This window comes from Thamnophis sirtalis, unplaced genomic scaffold (assembly GCF_051295495.1).
Source record: "Thamnophis sirtalis isolate CommonGarterSnake01/CBP01778 unplaced genomic scaffold, rThaSir2_p1.2 scaffold_1, whole genome shotgun sequence".
NCBI classification, from domain to species: domain Eukaryota; kingdom Metazoa; phylum Chordata; class Lepidosauria; order Squamata; family Natricidae; genus Thamnophis; species Thamnophis sirtalis.
In genome coordinates this window covers 125,653,901-125,669,679 of record NW_028261381.1, presented here as the reverse complement: position 1 = coordinate 125,669,679, position 15,779 = coordinate 125,653,901, and the positions used below count along the sequence as shown (strand labels likewise).

Sequence of the window (15,779 nt, the reverse complement as noted above, 5' to 3'; positions counted from 1 at the left end):
TGAATAATAAACACAGCCCTCGCTTTCATAGACCCTACCCCCCAAAATACAAACCCAATATGCCACCTTGACCCACCATATACCCTCTTTCACCCCCTCCAACTTACATCCTTCCTTCCAACATTCCGCTCTACTACCTACTTCCCCTCCCCCTCTATCGCTCCTCTCTCCCAATACATTCCCTCCCTTCCTTCTCCTCCTGCCTCCAATCCTCTCTCCCACCCTCGCTACCCCTCTTTCTTCTTTCACTCTACTCCTCCCTTCGGTGTATTTCTATTGTCTATCAATATATTCAGCTTGTCCTATCTTTACACTACCATTAAAAAGCCACAGTATACAAGTGCAATCATGTGCTTTGAGATCTAAGACATATTATATTTCCCCCCTCCCCCCCTCCCCCTAAAACCACACCTCCCTTCCCTCCCCCCGACTTCCCAGAGCCCCTACACGGTATAGCTTTTTAACAAACATAGTCTAAGGTATCTTAAAAACAAAGCAGAAGAAAAGGATCGAAAGGATCTCTGCGTTGGACTCAGCTTCTTACTGTTACCCAAACTTTAAACAGTTTAAGTTATTACTAATCTTAAGCATATGCTATCTGGAATTTCTTAGTCCAATATTTGCTTTGTGCATAGTCAATCCATTTTTTCCAGTCTCGTTTATATCTCTTGTTTGAGTGATCTTTAAGATATGCTGAGATTTTTGCCATCTCGGCTAAGTTTATAACTTTCAAAGTCCATTCTTGAGTTGTAGGTACATCTTCCTTCTTCCAGTATTGCGCCACCAACAGTCTTGCTGCAGTTATTAAGTACAGAACCAAATTAAGTCTCTAATTTTGCATGGTATTTCGTAGACTCCTTGATTTTCTAGCTGGATCTTGTCTTTGGGGTTTCTTGAGATGTTGGCTATTTTTTGGTGAGTTCTGAAGGCTTTCTTGATATTGTGCTTGTGGAGAATTTTGCTGATTTTATCTGTGGTGCCTTTGATGTAAGGGAGGAGGGGAATACTGTTGTCCTGTTCTGTGTCTCGGTTTTTGGGGGGAGTCTCCCTTTGGATTAGGTTGATAATTGTTTTTCTTTGGAATCGATTTGAGATTAATACGTTTGAGAGATCTCTTCACTGATGGGAGAAGCTTTTATTTTGGATTTGGTGTTTTGTGTTTAGAGGTTTGTAAGCAGGGTCTTGGAGTAGGTTGGATAGTTTGGCTTGGTAGTCAGACGTGTTCATCACCATTGTGGCGTTACTTTTGTCTTCTGGGAGAATGATTATGTTGTTGTCTTTCTTCAGGTTGGTGAGTGCTTCTTGTTCCTCTTGATGTAAGTTCACATACACACAAACAGATGTAGCCCAAGACAATTCTTCATTCAGTGCAGCCAAGGCAAGCCGATAGGCTGGACACCCATTTTGTGTGTGTGTGTGTATTTTATATTTGTGTCTGTATGTAAGTATGTATGTATGTATGTATGTATGTATGTATGTATATGTTGCATATGTGTGTGTATTTTCGTAGATTTTCACGGGTACAGGTATGCAGGTCTTGGCGTATTCTGGCCTTTTCCCGTGTAAAATTGAGAGTATCTTGGTGACATTTCGATGAGAACCTCGTCGAAACGTTGCCAAGATACTCTCAATCTTACACAGGAAAAGACCCAAACACGCCAACACCTGCATGCATGCATGCATACATACATACATACATATATATATATATAAACGTATGTATGTATGTATGTATGTATGTGTATATGTGTGGGGGGGTGTATGTGTATATATATATATATATATATATATATATATATATATATATATATATATATATATGTGTGTGTGTGTGTGTGTGTGTGTGTGTGTGTGTGTGTGTGTGTGTGTGTGTGTGTGTGTGTGTATGTATGTATGTATGTATATGTATAATATATATATATATATATATATATATATATATATATATATATATATATATATATATATATATATATATATATATATATATATATATATATATATATATATATATACACGCACGCACACAAACAAACATACACAGATGTAGCCCTAGACAATTCTTCATTCAGTTCAGCCAAGTGGGCCAAGTGCAGTCAAGCAAAAAGTTAGCGACCTATTATCTAAATTATCACTGTTATCATGTTCATGATCATGCCTAGAAAACAATTCACAAATATCTGACTAACCAAATTGTTAAACAGTAGTCTATCTAATTCAATAATTATATATAGTATGATATACATTATGTGTATTACACTATATGCAACCTATTTTGGTAGTGACGACAGGATTTCAATAACACTTACCTGTATAGTTTACGTTACATTTAATTATAAAATTCAAATCTTCTAGAGCTGGAATAATTTTGTTTTGGTAAACAAATATTAAGTGTCTGTGCCAATAGGCATTAGCCAGAAATGGTTCCAAATGTATTGCCTACAAAGATAATAACATAATTAATCAATATGATTACTTTATTTCTGCACTATTTCTACAGTTCAATACTGTAGAAGAAAATATTATAAATATTGAACTGATGAGAAATATTATTTAAATATTATTAGTTCCACATAGGGGAAAATCAGTTTGTGTTTGTATTCTTATCATATGGTGTCCTTTATATTTCTTCATCTAATTGCTCATTACCTTTTTTCATGCAAATTACCACACATTTATTCCATGACATAAATTCTCTGGCACAGAGCTCTAGTTTTGTGTTTTCTTGCTTATATCTCTTGTCAACCTCCTTTCTAATGATTGTATGTGTACACATATATACATATGTGCACATGAAAGCAAATACATGTGGAAACACTATGACATTATCTGCTAAATAGTTTAGAATACAAAAATGTTAAAAACTGGAAGGTTTTCTTTTGAAAAGTGAAGAGGAAGAAGCAACCATGGAAATCTTTAGCTATACAATAAGTTAAATAAAATTTATGAGCAAAATATGTTTTAAACAAACTTTTTCTAAGTCATCCAAAGCTGACTGCATTTTTCCAATCTTTCTGTATATTGCTCCACGACGACAATAGTTAAACGCTGTAGCGCATCCTTTATTTATCTCTTGAGTTATTCTCTCAATCTCCTGCTCACACTGTTCAAGTTCTTCTTTTTTGCCATCAAATAGAAAAGGATTCACATAGTTTGGTAATTCTCTTTCTTTCGTAACATCCTCAATTTCCGGTGTCAAAAGATGTTTGCCTAACATCTGTTTATCTTCATCAGATTTGTTTTTGGAAACAAACCGCTCCTCAAACCATTTATTCCACACCAGCCTGGCCCAAAGATAATCAGAATCTTCAGATCCTTTACCCTGTTTTTGGGCAAATGTTTCAAAGTTTAACAAATAAGGGAGGCTGGGGTTTCTATAAAGTTGAATTGCTCGAGATACTTTAACAGAGTATTTTTTATGCATATGAAGATTCTGAAGAATCAGAGACATAGACCTAAAAAGGAGAAGCAAAATTACGATCAATGTGTAACTGAGGTAATGATTACTGAAATAAATATTATAAACTGCAAAATTTAATAGCTTGTAATTTATGTATTTATCACTTTATACCACTTCAACCTAAAAACAGATTTAAGATGCCACAGGACTACCCAGATTAAGTACATAATATTAAAGTTATGGTAAAAAAATTTCTAATGGAAACACAAGTAGAATTATCCATTAGTATGGAAGTATATAACTTTGTAATCATGTAGAATAATATACATATACCCCACAAATAAATAATTGATTTGATGTAGATAATTCAATCTATTTTGCAAGTTCAAAGGGAAACTCGAAATAGTATCTCCCTCAGTGAACTAGGATGATTCTTTAAAATAAAAGATTCATTTTACCCCTACAAAGACAATCCCATATAGCTTGAACAGCACTTTCATTTTTGCACATATGTTTTCAAACTTCCCTTTCATAGCAGCAGGGTCCTGAATTAATTTCCTATGCTTAGATAACTTGTCTGCTGTATATAATGCCAGTTCAGGTGAAGTGACAGATGCCCCTGAGTTAGGCATTAATGGTGAGGATCTCTATTGAGAAAGAAGCATGAAAGAAAAATCTTATTTTGATCAATGGAAGAATTCCTTGAACGAGGGCATAACCAGAGCAAGAACTATCTAGTATACATGCCCACAAATAGACAATGTAACATCACATGAGCCAGTGACAGAGAATATCATCTATTCTGACTGATGCTAGAGAGATTTATGTGCAAGCACCTCACATTTACAGAATTGCAGCAGCAGTTAACAAAGTGCATATCATTGCTCCTACAGACTGGATAAACTGAAAGGAAGAGATGGTCTCATTCAGAGGTCAAGAAATTGTTGGAATAGAAATCTTGTACTATGTAGCCAGATCAGTCAATGATGTAATAAGCAGTTAATACCCAGCTGGCTGGATATTAAGGGAAATGATAGCCTAGAGAAAAAGGAACAAAATAATATGCAGTGCACATTTAAAGAAAATTCCCAGGGATGTGGAGAGGCCAACATTTGTGCATGGATGCATCAGTCACAGTATAAAATGAAGAAAAAGTGTGAAGGTATAATATAGATAGCAATAGCACTTAGACTTAGTGCATATACTGCTCCACAGTGCTTTACCGACCCCTCTGAGGAGTTTACAGAGTCAGCATATTGCCCTCTACAATCTGGGTCCTCATTTTATCCATCGTGGAAGGATGGAAGGATGTGTCAACCTTGAGCCTGGTGAGGTTCAATCTGCCAAATTGCAGGCAGCCAACTGTCAGCAGAAGTATTCTCCAGTACTGCATTTTAACCATTGCGCCACTACAGCTCATAACTTCAGATATATGAAGTTATCCATTCTACAAATCATCTACAAATTTATAGTTATAAGCTAATCCCTTTCTGCAATAAGGGAAGAATGGAAATTAATTCTGAAGAATTTTGAAATGAAAGTGGTTCAAATAATTGTTCAGACAACAAAGGTCCAATAGGTCTGTGGGCATCATCTTAAGGATGACAAAGTTCCTCAAAAAGAAGCTGGCAGTCCTCTGGAGGTGTGTTTGCAATCCCCCTTTTTTTAGAAGGAAAGAAACCTATCAATAGAATTCTGGATTTCTAGAACCAATAAGATGGGTTGGTGTGGATTTAACTAAAAAGTTTATGAATAGTAACAATAATTATTTACAGAAAGTCAAATCATTAAGTTATGGAAGAGCCCTACACCATAGAACCATGCCCTGAGTGGGGGACTTCCAAGATCAAAGGTGCTACTAGGAGTTTTGAAGTTAATGTCTACAGCTATGCTGTGCTGAGTGTGTTGGTGGTATCAGTGTCTGGCTAGTGACCCCAAGTATACTTTTGGTATGCCTTCTGCTTGAAATAGAGAAGGCAACATCTGAGTGGAATCTTGGACGGGAAGAAGAGGAGATAAAATACAGTTGTGCAGCTCACATTTGTACATTGCTTTATGACACTTTAGAAACATTTTATTTCTGTTGCTGAATAAACCATTTTCATACAAAAGAAAGTCCTCAGTCCTAGACTTAGTCCAAGAATGAGTGACATACAGTATTGTCAGGCACAGCAATCCAGAGCAATGGACAACACCATTACTCTGTTTTTATATTAAGAACTATATTTAATACCTGTGCAAATCATGCTGCTTCTCACAGAAAAACAAACTGAATTGCTTATCTTTTATCTTCTACAAAATGGGATAATAATTCTCCTCCAAAAGATGCCAGTCAATGTGCTGTTAATCATTAATTAATGCAGTTACCAAAATCTTAACACCTATTCTAGCGAAAAAAATTATGTCTTTTTTTCAGATATTATTCACTCATCTCAATGTAGCTTTCCACAATTGAGACAAGCTTCGGATAATGTGCTTAATCTGCTAACAAATACACAAAAGAATTAAAACTTCACAGAATTAATTTCATTATATGCTGAGAAGGCCTTTGCCAAGTTCATCTTAATTTTTTAAAATAGAATTCCCTACATATTTTCTTAGATGGATATCAATATATTAGTTTTCAACTACTGGTAGACATTAAAAATCACATGATTTCTAAGTTAGTTGAAATGTAATGTGGTCTTTGACAAATTACCTCAGTAGATGCAACCTGATGGAGATAAAGGAATTTTGAGAAAAGGGACATGCCAGTTTAGAACTAATGGGAAATCTACTTCAAAGAAATGTTCTGCAAAAGAGAAACAATCCTAAAATAGTAAAAAAAAAAAAAAAAAAAAAAAACCTGCCCTGAAGTTAATCTAAAACATGGGTGACAGAATTCTAAAACAATATGGAAGGTAAATGTGTGTGTGTGTGTGTGTGTGTGTGTGTGTGTGTGTGTGTGTGTGTGTGTTTGTGTATATATACACACTCACCATCTTCAGGCTGGTGTTTTCGGCTTTGTGCTTGTGCGAGTAAGGCGTGGTCAGAGCTGTTGTCTTTCTATAAATCTTGGTGGGGGTGTGTGGAGTGCTGGCTTTGTTGCTGTAAGTGGGTTGATTGGCAGTGTAGTTGCAGGATTACACAGCCAATCAACCCACTTACAGCAACAAAACCAGGACTCCACACACCACCACCAAGATTTATAGAAAGACGACAGTTCCGACCACACCTTACTCGCACAAGCACAAAGCCGAAAACACCAGCCTGAAGATGGCGAGTGGGACCTCGCCAAAACGTTGCCAAGACAATCTTAATCTTACACAGGAAAAGACCCAAATACAACAAGACCAGCATACCTACACCAGTGAATGTATGTATGTATGTATATATGTGTGCTTCACTGTATATTAGGGTGTTCCAAGCAATATGATCCACTGATCAGAACTATGAAAAGCCTGGTGCTGAGAAATCCAATGATTTGTTCTAAAAAGCAGCCCAGCATTGCACTAGTGGTATTGGAAAAAGACTGCAGAAATAGAGTGGATGTGAGATGGCCATATGCAAAGTTAACGATCTTGAAACGGCCCAAAAGAAGATCATAGTTTTTTCTACTCCAATGATTAAGATGATTGTTTAATGAGAATTCACCATGAATTTTCTCTGGCAAGATCAACTATCATAGCTTGAGAAAAGCCAGTAGGAACTGGTAGTATAAAAGTAGGGTTCATCTATAGCAGTGATAGCTAACCTTTTTCTAAAGGGGTACCAAAATTTTGCGTCCTTGTGTTATCGTGTGTGCATGCGTGCCCACCCACCTGCGCATGCACACATCCCACCCACCTGGGCATGCGCACATGACCCACTCTCACGCATGCACGCCCGACACCCCCATACGGGAAGGGGAGTTTTTGCCCTCCTCAGGCTCTGGAGGCTTCAGGAAAGCCTCCACAGGCTGGGAAGGGCGAAAAACGGCCCAACAGCCCATTGGCCAAAAATCAGCTGGCCGGAGCTGAGGGCTGCCGTGGCGGCAAATATGGCTCCACGTGCCACCTGTGGCATGCATGCCATAGGATTGCCCTCATGGATCTATAGCAAGACTTGCAGTAGCAGAGTTGGAGGTGACCAGCATGGAGAGAAATCTGAAGCTGCCTGAGCCAAAATTGGGCACTTTTTTCTTCTCTTTTCCTGTAGTTGCAATCAAGTAGCCAGGTCTTTTGAAATCATACTGGGTTATTTTCCTCAGGGCTGATCCTGGCACAAGCAGAGATGTGAATATCCTCTGCAAACAATGGAGAATCTGTCTGATCACTCAAAGAAATGAGCATCTGCCGGAAACATACTAAAGAGACTTGGAGGAAAATAAGATGTCTACACATAGTTTATTATTTTCTCCCAAATGGTAGCTTGTAAAAAAGAAGAGCTATCACAAACCTAGCAATGCTTCTAAATATTTAGTTCCTTCATTGTGGCAAAATAAAGCTCGGTTTATATCAATAGGAAGGACATATTTGCTATTGCAATACTAGTGCTTGTGAAATGAGGATTATTTAACAAAAAAAAAAAAAACAAAGACGGATGCCTGCAACAGAAAGAATAGGTGCCTTTAGAAATAGCTTTAAGAAAATGTTTTTTTCAGCTGATTTCACTGTCACCCCCACACATTGGTTCCAAACTTGTGCATTAAGACTAACAAAGCTGAGGATCTGGATCTTAGTAACTTTTAGGGGAGCAAATGGAGTTTGCAGCTCCATAGCAATTAATACCACCTTGCTCCAGCCCAGAAATATTATCAGTAGTAATTATTTTCATATGGATAACCTTCATACATCTTCCCCAATCCAAACATATTTAACCAACAGATCTGTGACTTAAATCTGTCCTGTCCAACTGTCTAAATAAATATATAATAAAATTGTTATTAAATGTACAACCTTTTAAGAACTTTTGGAGGTTCATTTAATTTTTGAAATATACTATCCAATACTTTGGGAGTAATACTTTTCCCTAATTTCAATGATCTTCTTTTTTTCTTTGGAAAAATGATGTACTTAATTCCAGCTTTTCGACATTCATCAGCAAGAGCAGTCTGATCTATTTCACCTGGAGCAGGCACTGGTTCAAAAAGATTTCCTTTAGGCAGTTTTAGTGGACTTCCTGTAAGTGTTTCAGGACCTTTCTCTGGATTTATAGGTGCTTTTGAAGGGTGAAAACTAATTCCTGAAAGGTTAGCAGGAAAACTATGCTTTTTTAGAGTAGGTTCAGCTTCTGGTACTGCAGCAGTAGGTTTTGCTAAAGGAACATGCTTGCTCATGATATCAAGCTCTTCCATAGCAGTATTGAAATTTGCAGAAAACTTTATAAGTGTTTTGTCTCTGTATGAAGACAACTCTGGTGCACTAGTTGTCCTTTTAAGCGAATGTCCCTGCAAGAAAATAAATTTTACTTTATGGACATCATTTTGGAAAACCTATTGATATGTAATACAATTAAAATACTCTTTAACCAAATTTCCATGTGAATGTTACTGTTGGCCACACTAGTGAATCTGAGTATTATGATAATAGCATTGTATATCTAGATGTAGTATACATTTGCCTTCACTGAAAACATTGCAGTGGCCAAACCGAAAAGCCTTGATCAACAAACACAACTCAATGGGTATTGATAAAACAATGATGCTGTATGAGATGAAACATATGACAATTCATATTCCTGAACTAACAGAATTGTGGGAGTTACAGACCATTTAGAAGGCCTTGTTTTTAAATGTTTCATCTACATAAATTTACTACAGAAATTCCTTGCAGGATGAACTGGATCAGGAATGAGTTATTATAGGTAGTCCTTGAGTTACTAATGTAATAGAACCTGCCCATTCCATTCATAACCTGATAATTCATAGGAGTGAATTGCGTAACTTGAACATGATCACGCCCTCCTTTTGCCCAAGCATTCGCTAATCGAATGCACGGCTTCAATATCTTAGGGTGGGGAAGGCCATGGGGGGGGCATAGCAATGGAACAGGCCACCTGCTTCAGACCACCCAAGACCTCCCCTGATTCACTGAGATATCCCATTCTCCCTTCCCTGGGGTCCTCACAATTGCTCTCCACCCCCCATCCTGCTGCGCCAGGTCACTTGCCTTGTGAAGATCTGTCTCCTCACCAGCCTCTTTGTTTCTTTGCATGCTCCCAGCAAGCGATTGAGAGCAGGATGAGCATGCCCTGCTTGGCTTCTCTGACTCACCAAGGCTGCCTGCCACTTCTGGAGTGACAGACAGTCTCGGTGACTCTCCTCCAAAGGCTTCAAGCTTCCCATTGGCCTGCAAACATTTTTTGTGCACAGACTGGAAGCTTCTGGTTGTCCTAATCTCGCAAGACTTCAGGCACCCATTCACTGCAAAAAGTGGATAGGAGTCTGAAATTTCATTTTTTTTTTTCATTTATTAAGATTTATAGGCCGCCCTTTTCCCTGAGGGGACTCAGGGCGGCTTACAATCACAAGGGAAGGGGGTGCAGTATCAAAAGACAAAACAAAATGTGAACAAAGAAAAAAAATAAAACACAACTTTCGTTCAGCAATCAACACTCGGGCGGGTAACTTGGAAACCTATCCCCAGGCCTGCTGGGAGAGCCAGATCTTGAGGGCTGCGCGGAAGGTCTGGGTGGTGGTGAGGGTACGAATCTCAACGGGGAGATCGTTCCACAGGGTCGGAGCTGCAACAGAAAAGGCTCTCCTCCGTGTAGTCGCCAGTCGACATTGACTGGCGGATGGAATTCGGAGGAGGCCCAGTCTGTGCGATCTAGTTGGTCGAAGGGAGGTAATCGGCAGGAGGCGGTCTCTCAAGTACCCAGATCCACTACCATGGAGTGCTTTAAAGGTGGTCATCAATACCCTGAAGCGCACCCGGAGACCGACAGGTAGCCAGTGCAGCTCGCGGATGGGTGTAACGTGGGCGAACCGCGGTGCGCCCACTATCACTCGCGCAGCTGCATTCTGGATTAACTGTAGTCGCCGGATGCACTTCAAGGGCAACCCCATGTAGAGCCCATTGCAGTATTCCAGCCTAGAGATCACAAGGGCTCGAGTGACTGTTGCGAGAGCCTCCCGATCTAGGTAGGGCCGCAACTGGCGGACCAGGCGAACCTGGGCAAATGCCCCCCTGGTCACAGCTGACAGCTGGTAGTCAAAAGTCAGCTGTGGGTCCAGGAGGACTCCTAAGTTGCGGACCCTATCTGAGGGGTATAAAATTTGACCCCCCAGCCTAAGTGTTGGTACATTAGCCAAATTGCAAGAGATCATGGCTCATAGAAGCTTTCAGCCTCTGACCAAAAAGTGTTTATGCGCCTATGGGTGCCACTTCAAAGAACTCTGCTTCTTTGGGCTTGAGGCGGCCTTTGCTGAAGAGAATGCAGCCCCCAGACGAAGCACACATCATGCTGGAGCTTCATTTTCACCAGGAAAGGCTTTTCTTCAAGGCCTCTGGCAAAGAGAACAGAGCCCCCGGAGTGATGCACAGTTCCTCCCAGCCTTCGTTCTTGGCAGCAAAGGCTTTTTGCAAAATGGCATATGAAGGAAAAGATTCAATGTCTCAGGCCTTCCCTCCATTTGCAAAGCTTTTTTCTGCAGATCTTGTGCATTTGCATCAGATCACCAGAGATCAGTAGCATGAGATCACGTGCTGCTGATCCTGCGTGATCTTGCAGTACTTTAAGCCTCCATTCTCTGTGTACTCACTGACGGCTTGAAGCACTGAAACAGGCCAAGAAAGTGAAGGCTCTCTAGATCTTCACAGAATGAGTAGCCACAGGCCTAGTGCCTATAAAGACTCAGCATAGAAGTGGGGATTGACAGGATGAAGGCTGTAGAGTCTCTGTGGTCATTCATAAGGACGAACATCTGCCATGAGCTGCAACATTTGTAATTTCGGGACTTGTTCGTAAACATTAGGGGGCGCTTATCATGTAACTACTCATGTTCTGATAAGTATAATTGGATATGGAATTTCAAAATATTCATCTCTTTTCATATTTTTATTTCATATAATCTGTTATTTTGGTAATAAGCTTCATAGAAAATTATTGCACTATCATACATACTAATGTTAGGTGATTTGAATAAAACATAGAAATCCAACATACTTATTTGCTAGAGGAGTCACTCTTCTATAGCACACTACTTACACATGCAATGTCTTCATCCTATAACACAAAATAGTTATCAAACAATATAGAGAATAAATATAATTTTAAATAATTAAACAATTCTGATTTTACAGAGTCTAAAGATAATTTTACATGCTCATAAGTTGTTTGCTGAGAGATTATTAATAATTCAGAGACATTTATTTTACTAGTGCAGAAATAAAAATCTTCAACATGCACAGATGATATTAGTTAACAACAGAATGGAGATCTTAACACTTAGGATTAAAAAAAAACTACCATACAACAAATACTTTGATGCATGGAGTATGTTTCTCTATGAAAGTACAAGCAGAAAACAATGGTTTTCATATAAAACATATAAAAAATAATAAAAAAGCCAAAGAAACTATCAGTCCACTGCAGAAGATTGTAGACGATGGCAAGGAAGTGACAAGCAGCATGGAGAAAGCAGAGTTGCTTTAATTCTTTCTTTCATCTTTGTTCACATAAAAAAGAAAAAATAGCTCAACCTACCAAAGACAGAACCATAAAACTGGGAATTCAAATTAAAATAGGCAAGAAAATGATAAGAGATCCAGGAAACTACAGAACAATTAGCTTGTCATTAATATCTGGGAGACCCTGGAAAAGATAATCAACCAACAGAACTCCAAACACTGTAGAAACAAACAAAGTTATAACCAGAAATCTGACTGACAAATGACACTCATGTAATGCCACATCTATATGGAGAGAAGTAAGCAGTGGAGTACTCCAAGGTTCGGTTTTAAGCCCAATACTCCTCATAAATGATTTAGGTGAGGGATAGAAGAGGAGCTCATCTAATTTGCAGATGACACCAGGTCAGGAATAGCCAACACCCCAGAAGATAAGCTAAATATCCAGAGGGATCTTGACAAATTTGAAAGCTGGGCTCTATCTAACAAAATGAAATTCAGTGTAGAAAAAAGTAAACTTTTGCACGAAGGCAACAAAAAAAAAAGATACAGATTAGGTGGAACTTTGCTCAATAGCAGTAACTGCAAGAGGGATCTTGGAAATCTAGTGGACAATCATTTAAATATTCTACAGCAAGGTGCTGTAGCTACCAATAAGCCAATGAAATCCTAGGCTTCATTAAGAGGGATAAAATGAAGATCACATGAAGAATTTGTATCACTTTATAAGGCCTTGGTAAGACCACACTTGGAATACTGCTTTCAATTTTGGTCACCACATGAAAAACATTTTGAGACTCTGGAAGGCATGCAGAGGAGAGCATCAAAGATGATTAGGGGGCTGGAGGTGAAAACATATGAAGAACAGTTGCAGAAATTGGGTATGGCCAGTCTAATGAAAAGAAGGACCTGGAGCGACGTAATTGCAGTGTTCCAATATTTGAGGGTCTGCCACAAAGAAGAAGGTGTCAACCTACGGTATTTTCCAAAGCACGAGAAGGAAAGACAATAAGCAATAGATGGAAGCTAATCAAGGAGAAAAGCAACCTGCAATTAAGGAGAAATTTCCAGACAGAACAATAAGACAGTGGAATGAGTTGCCTTCAGAAGTTGTGGGTGCTCCATCATTGGAGCCTTTTAAAAAAAAACTGGACAGTCATGGTCTGAAATAGTATAGGGTCTCCTACTTGAACAGGGGGTCGGATTAAAAGACCTCCAAGGTCCCTTCCAACTCAGTTATTCTATGCTTGTGTCTTTCTGCTGGGAGAAAGGCATTTTACACTTGAATCTCACTATCTAAGATGAGGAGCTTCTCTCCCCTTCTGGTATCATCAGACATAGAAGCAAGAAATCATCCACCATCCAGCCTTGACCTGAATGTAATACTAATGAAAAAACAAAGACAAAAACAAAAAACATATGGCCTTTCAATCTGTTCTGAAACAACGACAAACAGATGTTATGCTACTATCCTTCATTGGGAAAAATAAACTGCCTTCTTCTGAATAATCTGTTAAGTGTAACCGTTCTCTTGATTCAATTTTATTCTGTGAGTGTTTCAACTTTAAATATCATAGCCACATCAATATAATCTCATGATTGGGAATAGTATGTAAATTTCTGATAATTACTATATTGGTCAGGTTTTTCTTCTTTGAATACTAAATAATTGTATCTTTTAACAAATCAACTTTCCAATATTTACAGTTACCGAAAAGGAAATTGTATTTTAAGTATGATTATTCTTACTTGTTCACAAGGCTGCAGTTTAATTTTAGTATAGTTTACTATTAAGAGTATATAATCAAACCACAGATAAAATCATATCATGAAACATACTTCGAATTTTAAAATAACGATACCTTTACAGTAGTTTCAGGAAGTACAAGTTCTGGAAAGGAACCATGTCTTCTATTTGCACTAATATTCTACAATAAAAACAAAATTGATATTTTTACAATAATAAGATTTTTAAAAGCCTAGTATAGTTTTTATCTGAAAAATGGTTTTAGATTCTGATCCTGTAAGCAATATATATGAATTTTATGATGAGCTTGGTTAATTATAAGTACACTATATTGCCAAAAGTATTCGCTCACCCATCCAAATAATCAGAATCAGGTGTTCCAATCACTTCCATGGCCACAGGTGTATAAAATCAAGTACCTAGGCATGCGGACTGTTTTTACAAACATTTGTGAAAGAATGGGTCGCTCTCAGGAGCTCAGTGAATTCCAGCGTGGAACTGTGATAGGATGCCACCTGTGCAACAAATCCAGTCATGAAATTTCCTCGCTCCTAAATATTCCACAGTCAACTGTCAGCTGTATTATAAGAAAGTGGAAGGGTTTGGGAACGACAGCAACTCAGCCACGAAGTGGTAGGCCACGTAAACTCGTCCAACATCAGTGTGTGACCTCACAAATGCGCTGCTGGAAGAATGGTCAAAAATTCCCATAAACACACTCCTGAACCTTGTGGACAGTCTTCCCAGAAGAGTTAAAGCTGTTATAGCTGCAAAAGGTGGACCGACGTCATTTTGAACCCTATGGATTAGGAATAGGATGTCACTTACAGTAAGTTCATATGCAAGTAAAGGCAGGTGAGCGAATACTTTTGGCAATATAGTGTATTTAAATCAGGAAAATTGGTGTTAACATTTATTATTAAACTTAGCAAATATTGATGGAAGAAATCAAAGGACATACTTTTTCATAGATGAAGTATTTCCAACAATTGGTTACCCAAGAGGAATTATAGTCCACATCAACCTAACTATCCTTCAAGAAACAAAGGCTGTAAAATATAGGACAATTTAGGATTTTTTTTTCTTTTTACTACCATACTAGTAGCCTCCCATAAATGAAGATGAGATACATCCTTCTGGAATGAATTATTTTTTATAGTGGCATATCAAAAATAAATATATTAAAAATCCAAGACTGAATATGAATAGTTTGATTTGTAGCAGATAGAAGTTGGATATTGTCCCATGATTAGATATTGTATTATATAAAATAGTTTATATGTGACAACACAGAGGAAGAGTTTGAAATATGTGGCTGTCTGGCATTCTTATTACTAACTCCTTATACTAAACTAAATGTACTTGTATCCTTAATTAGAACAATAATGCAAAATTGCTACTGACGTCATTACTCATGGATGTTTGTGCCTACAGATGAACATGTTGCTGTCCTCGTGTGTCCCACAAGTTGCAAACACACTAGAACAGGGCTGTCAAACTCCCGGCTTGCAGGCCAGATGCATCACGCGCTGGCCGCACCCACGCCCGGTTTAGCACAGGGGAAAAAATCCCAATACATCACATGACGACACTGTGACACTCCTGCACAAAAAGCAGCAACGCCTATAGGTTGCCTGACTTTGTACAGGAATTGAGAGACAACCTGCTCATCACTAGGGGGAGCTATGCAACCGTAAATTGTTAAGGAGTAGGCTGGAATCAACCACCTCAGGCTGAACTAAAAAAATATTTGCAAAGTAAATCCTGAAGGAATCATGAGGCCATCAAGGGCAGCTGGCCGAGTTACCAGATCTGATCACAAAAGCTAAAAGCAGAGGAAAAGGTCCTCTCAGACAGGTGCTTCAATGTGCATTGCAGCAACCCATAGTTCAAGGACTTATAACACCTGTAGCTACAGTAAAGCACACAGAGAAACAAAACAATAGTATGAATTAAGTTATTCTTAACATCAGTAGCTAGGTAGGTTACGTTTGGCTCCAGTAAAAAGACTAGATTATTTTTATAGGTTCACAGCCCTTCC

At 38.4% G+C, this 15,779-nt stretch overlaps 1 protein-coding gene across 2 annotated transcripts in view; it reads right to left on the bottom strand.

The window, feature by feature from the left end:
• LOC106539229 (uncharacterized) overlaps positions 1-15,779 on the bottom strand; it is an 86,969-nt gene that overhangs the window by 43,960 nt on the left and 27,230 nt on the right. For both annotated transcript variants that reach the window (XM_087723814.1, XM_087723817.1), the window contains exons 10-14: positions 13,854-13,919; positions 11,570-11,587; positions 8,317-8,807; positions 2,972-3,455; positions 2,310-2,439 (exon numbers count right to left, since the gene is read on the bottom strand). In XM_087723814.1, coding sequence (XP_087579940.1) covers positions 2,310-2,439; positions 2,972-3,455; positions 8,317-8,807; positions 11,570-11,587; positions 13,854-13,919 — 1,189 coding nt within the window. The remainder of the gene's footprint in view (positions 1-2,309; positions 2,440-2,971; positions 3,456-8,316; positions 8,808-11,569; positions 11,588-13,853; positions 13,920-15,779) is intronic.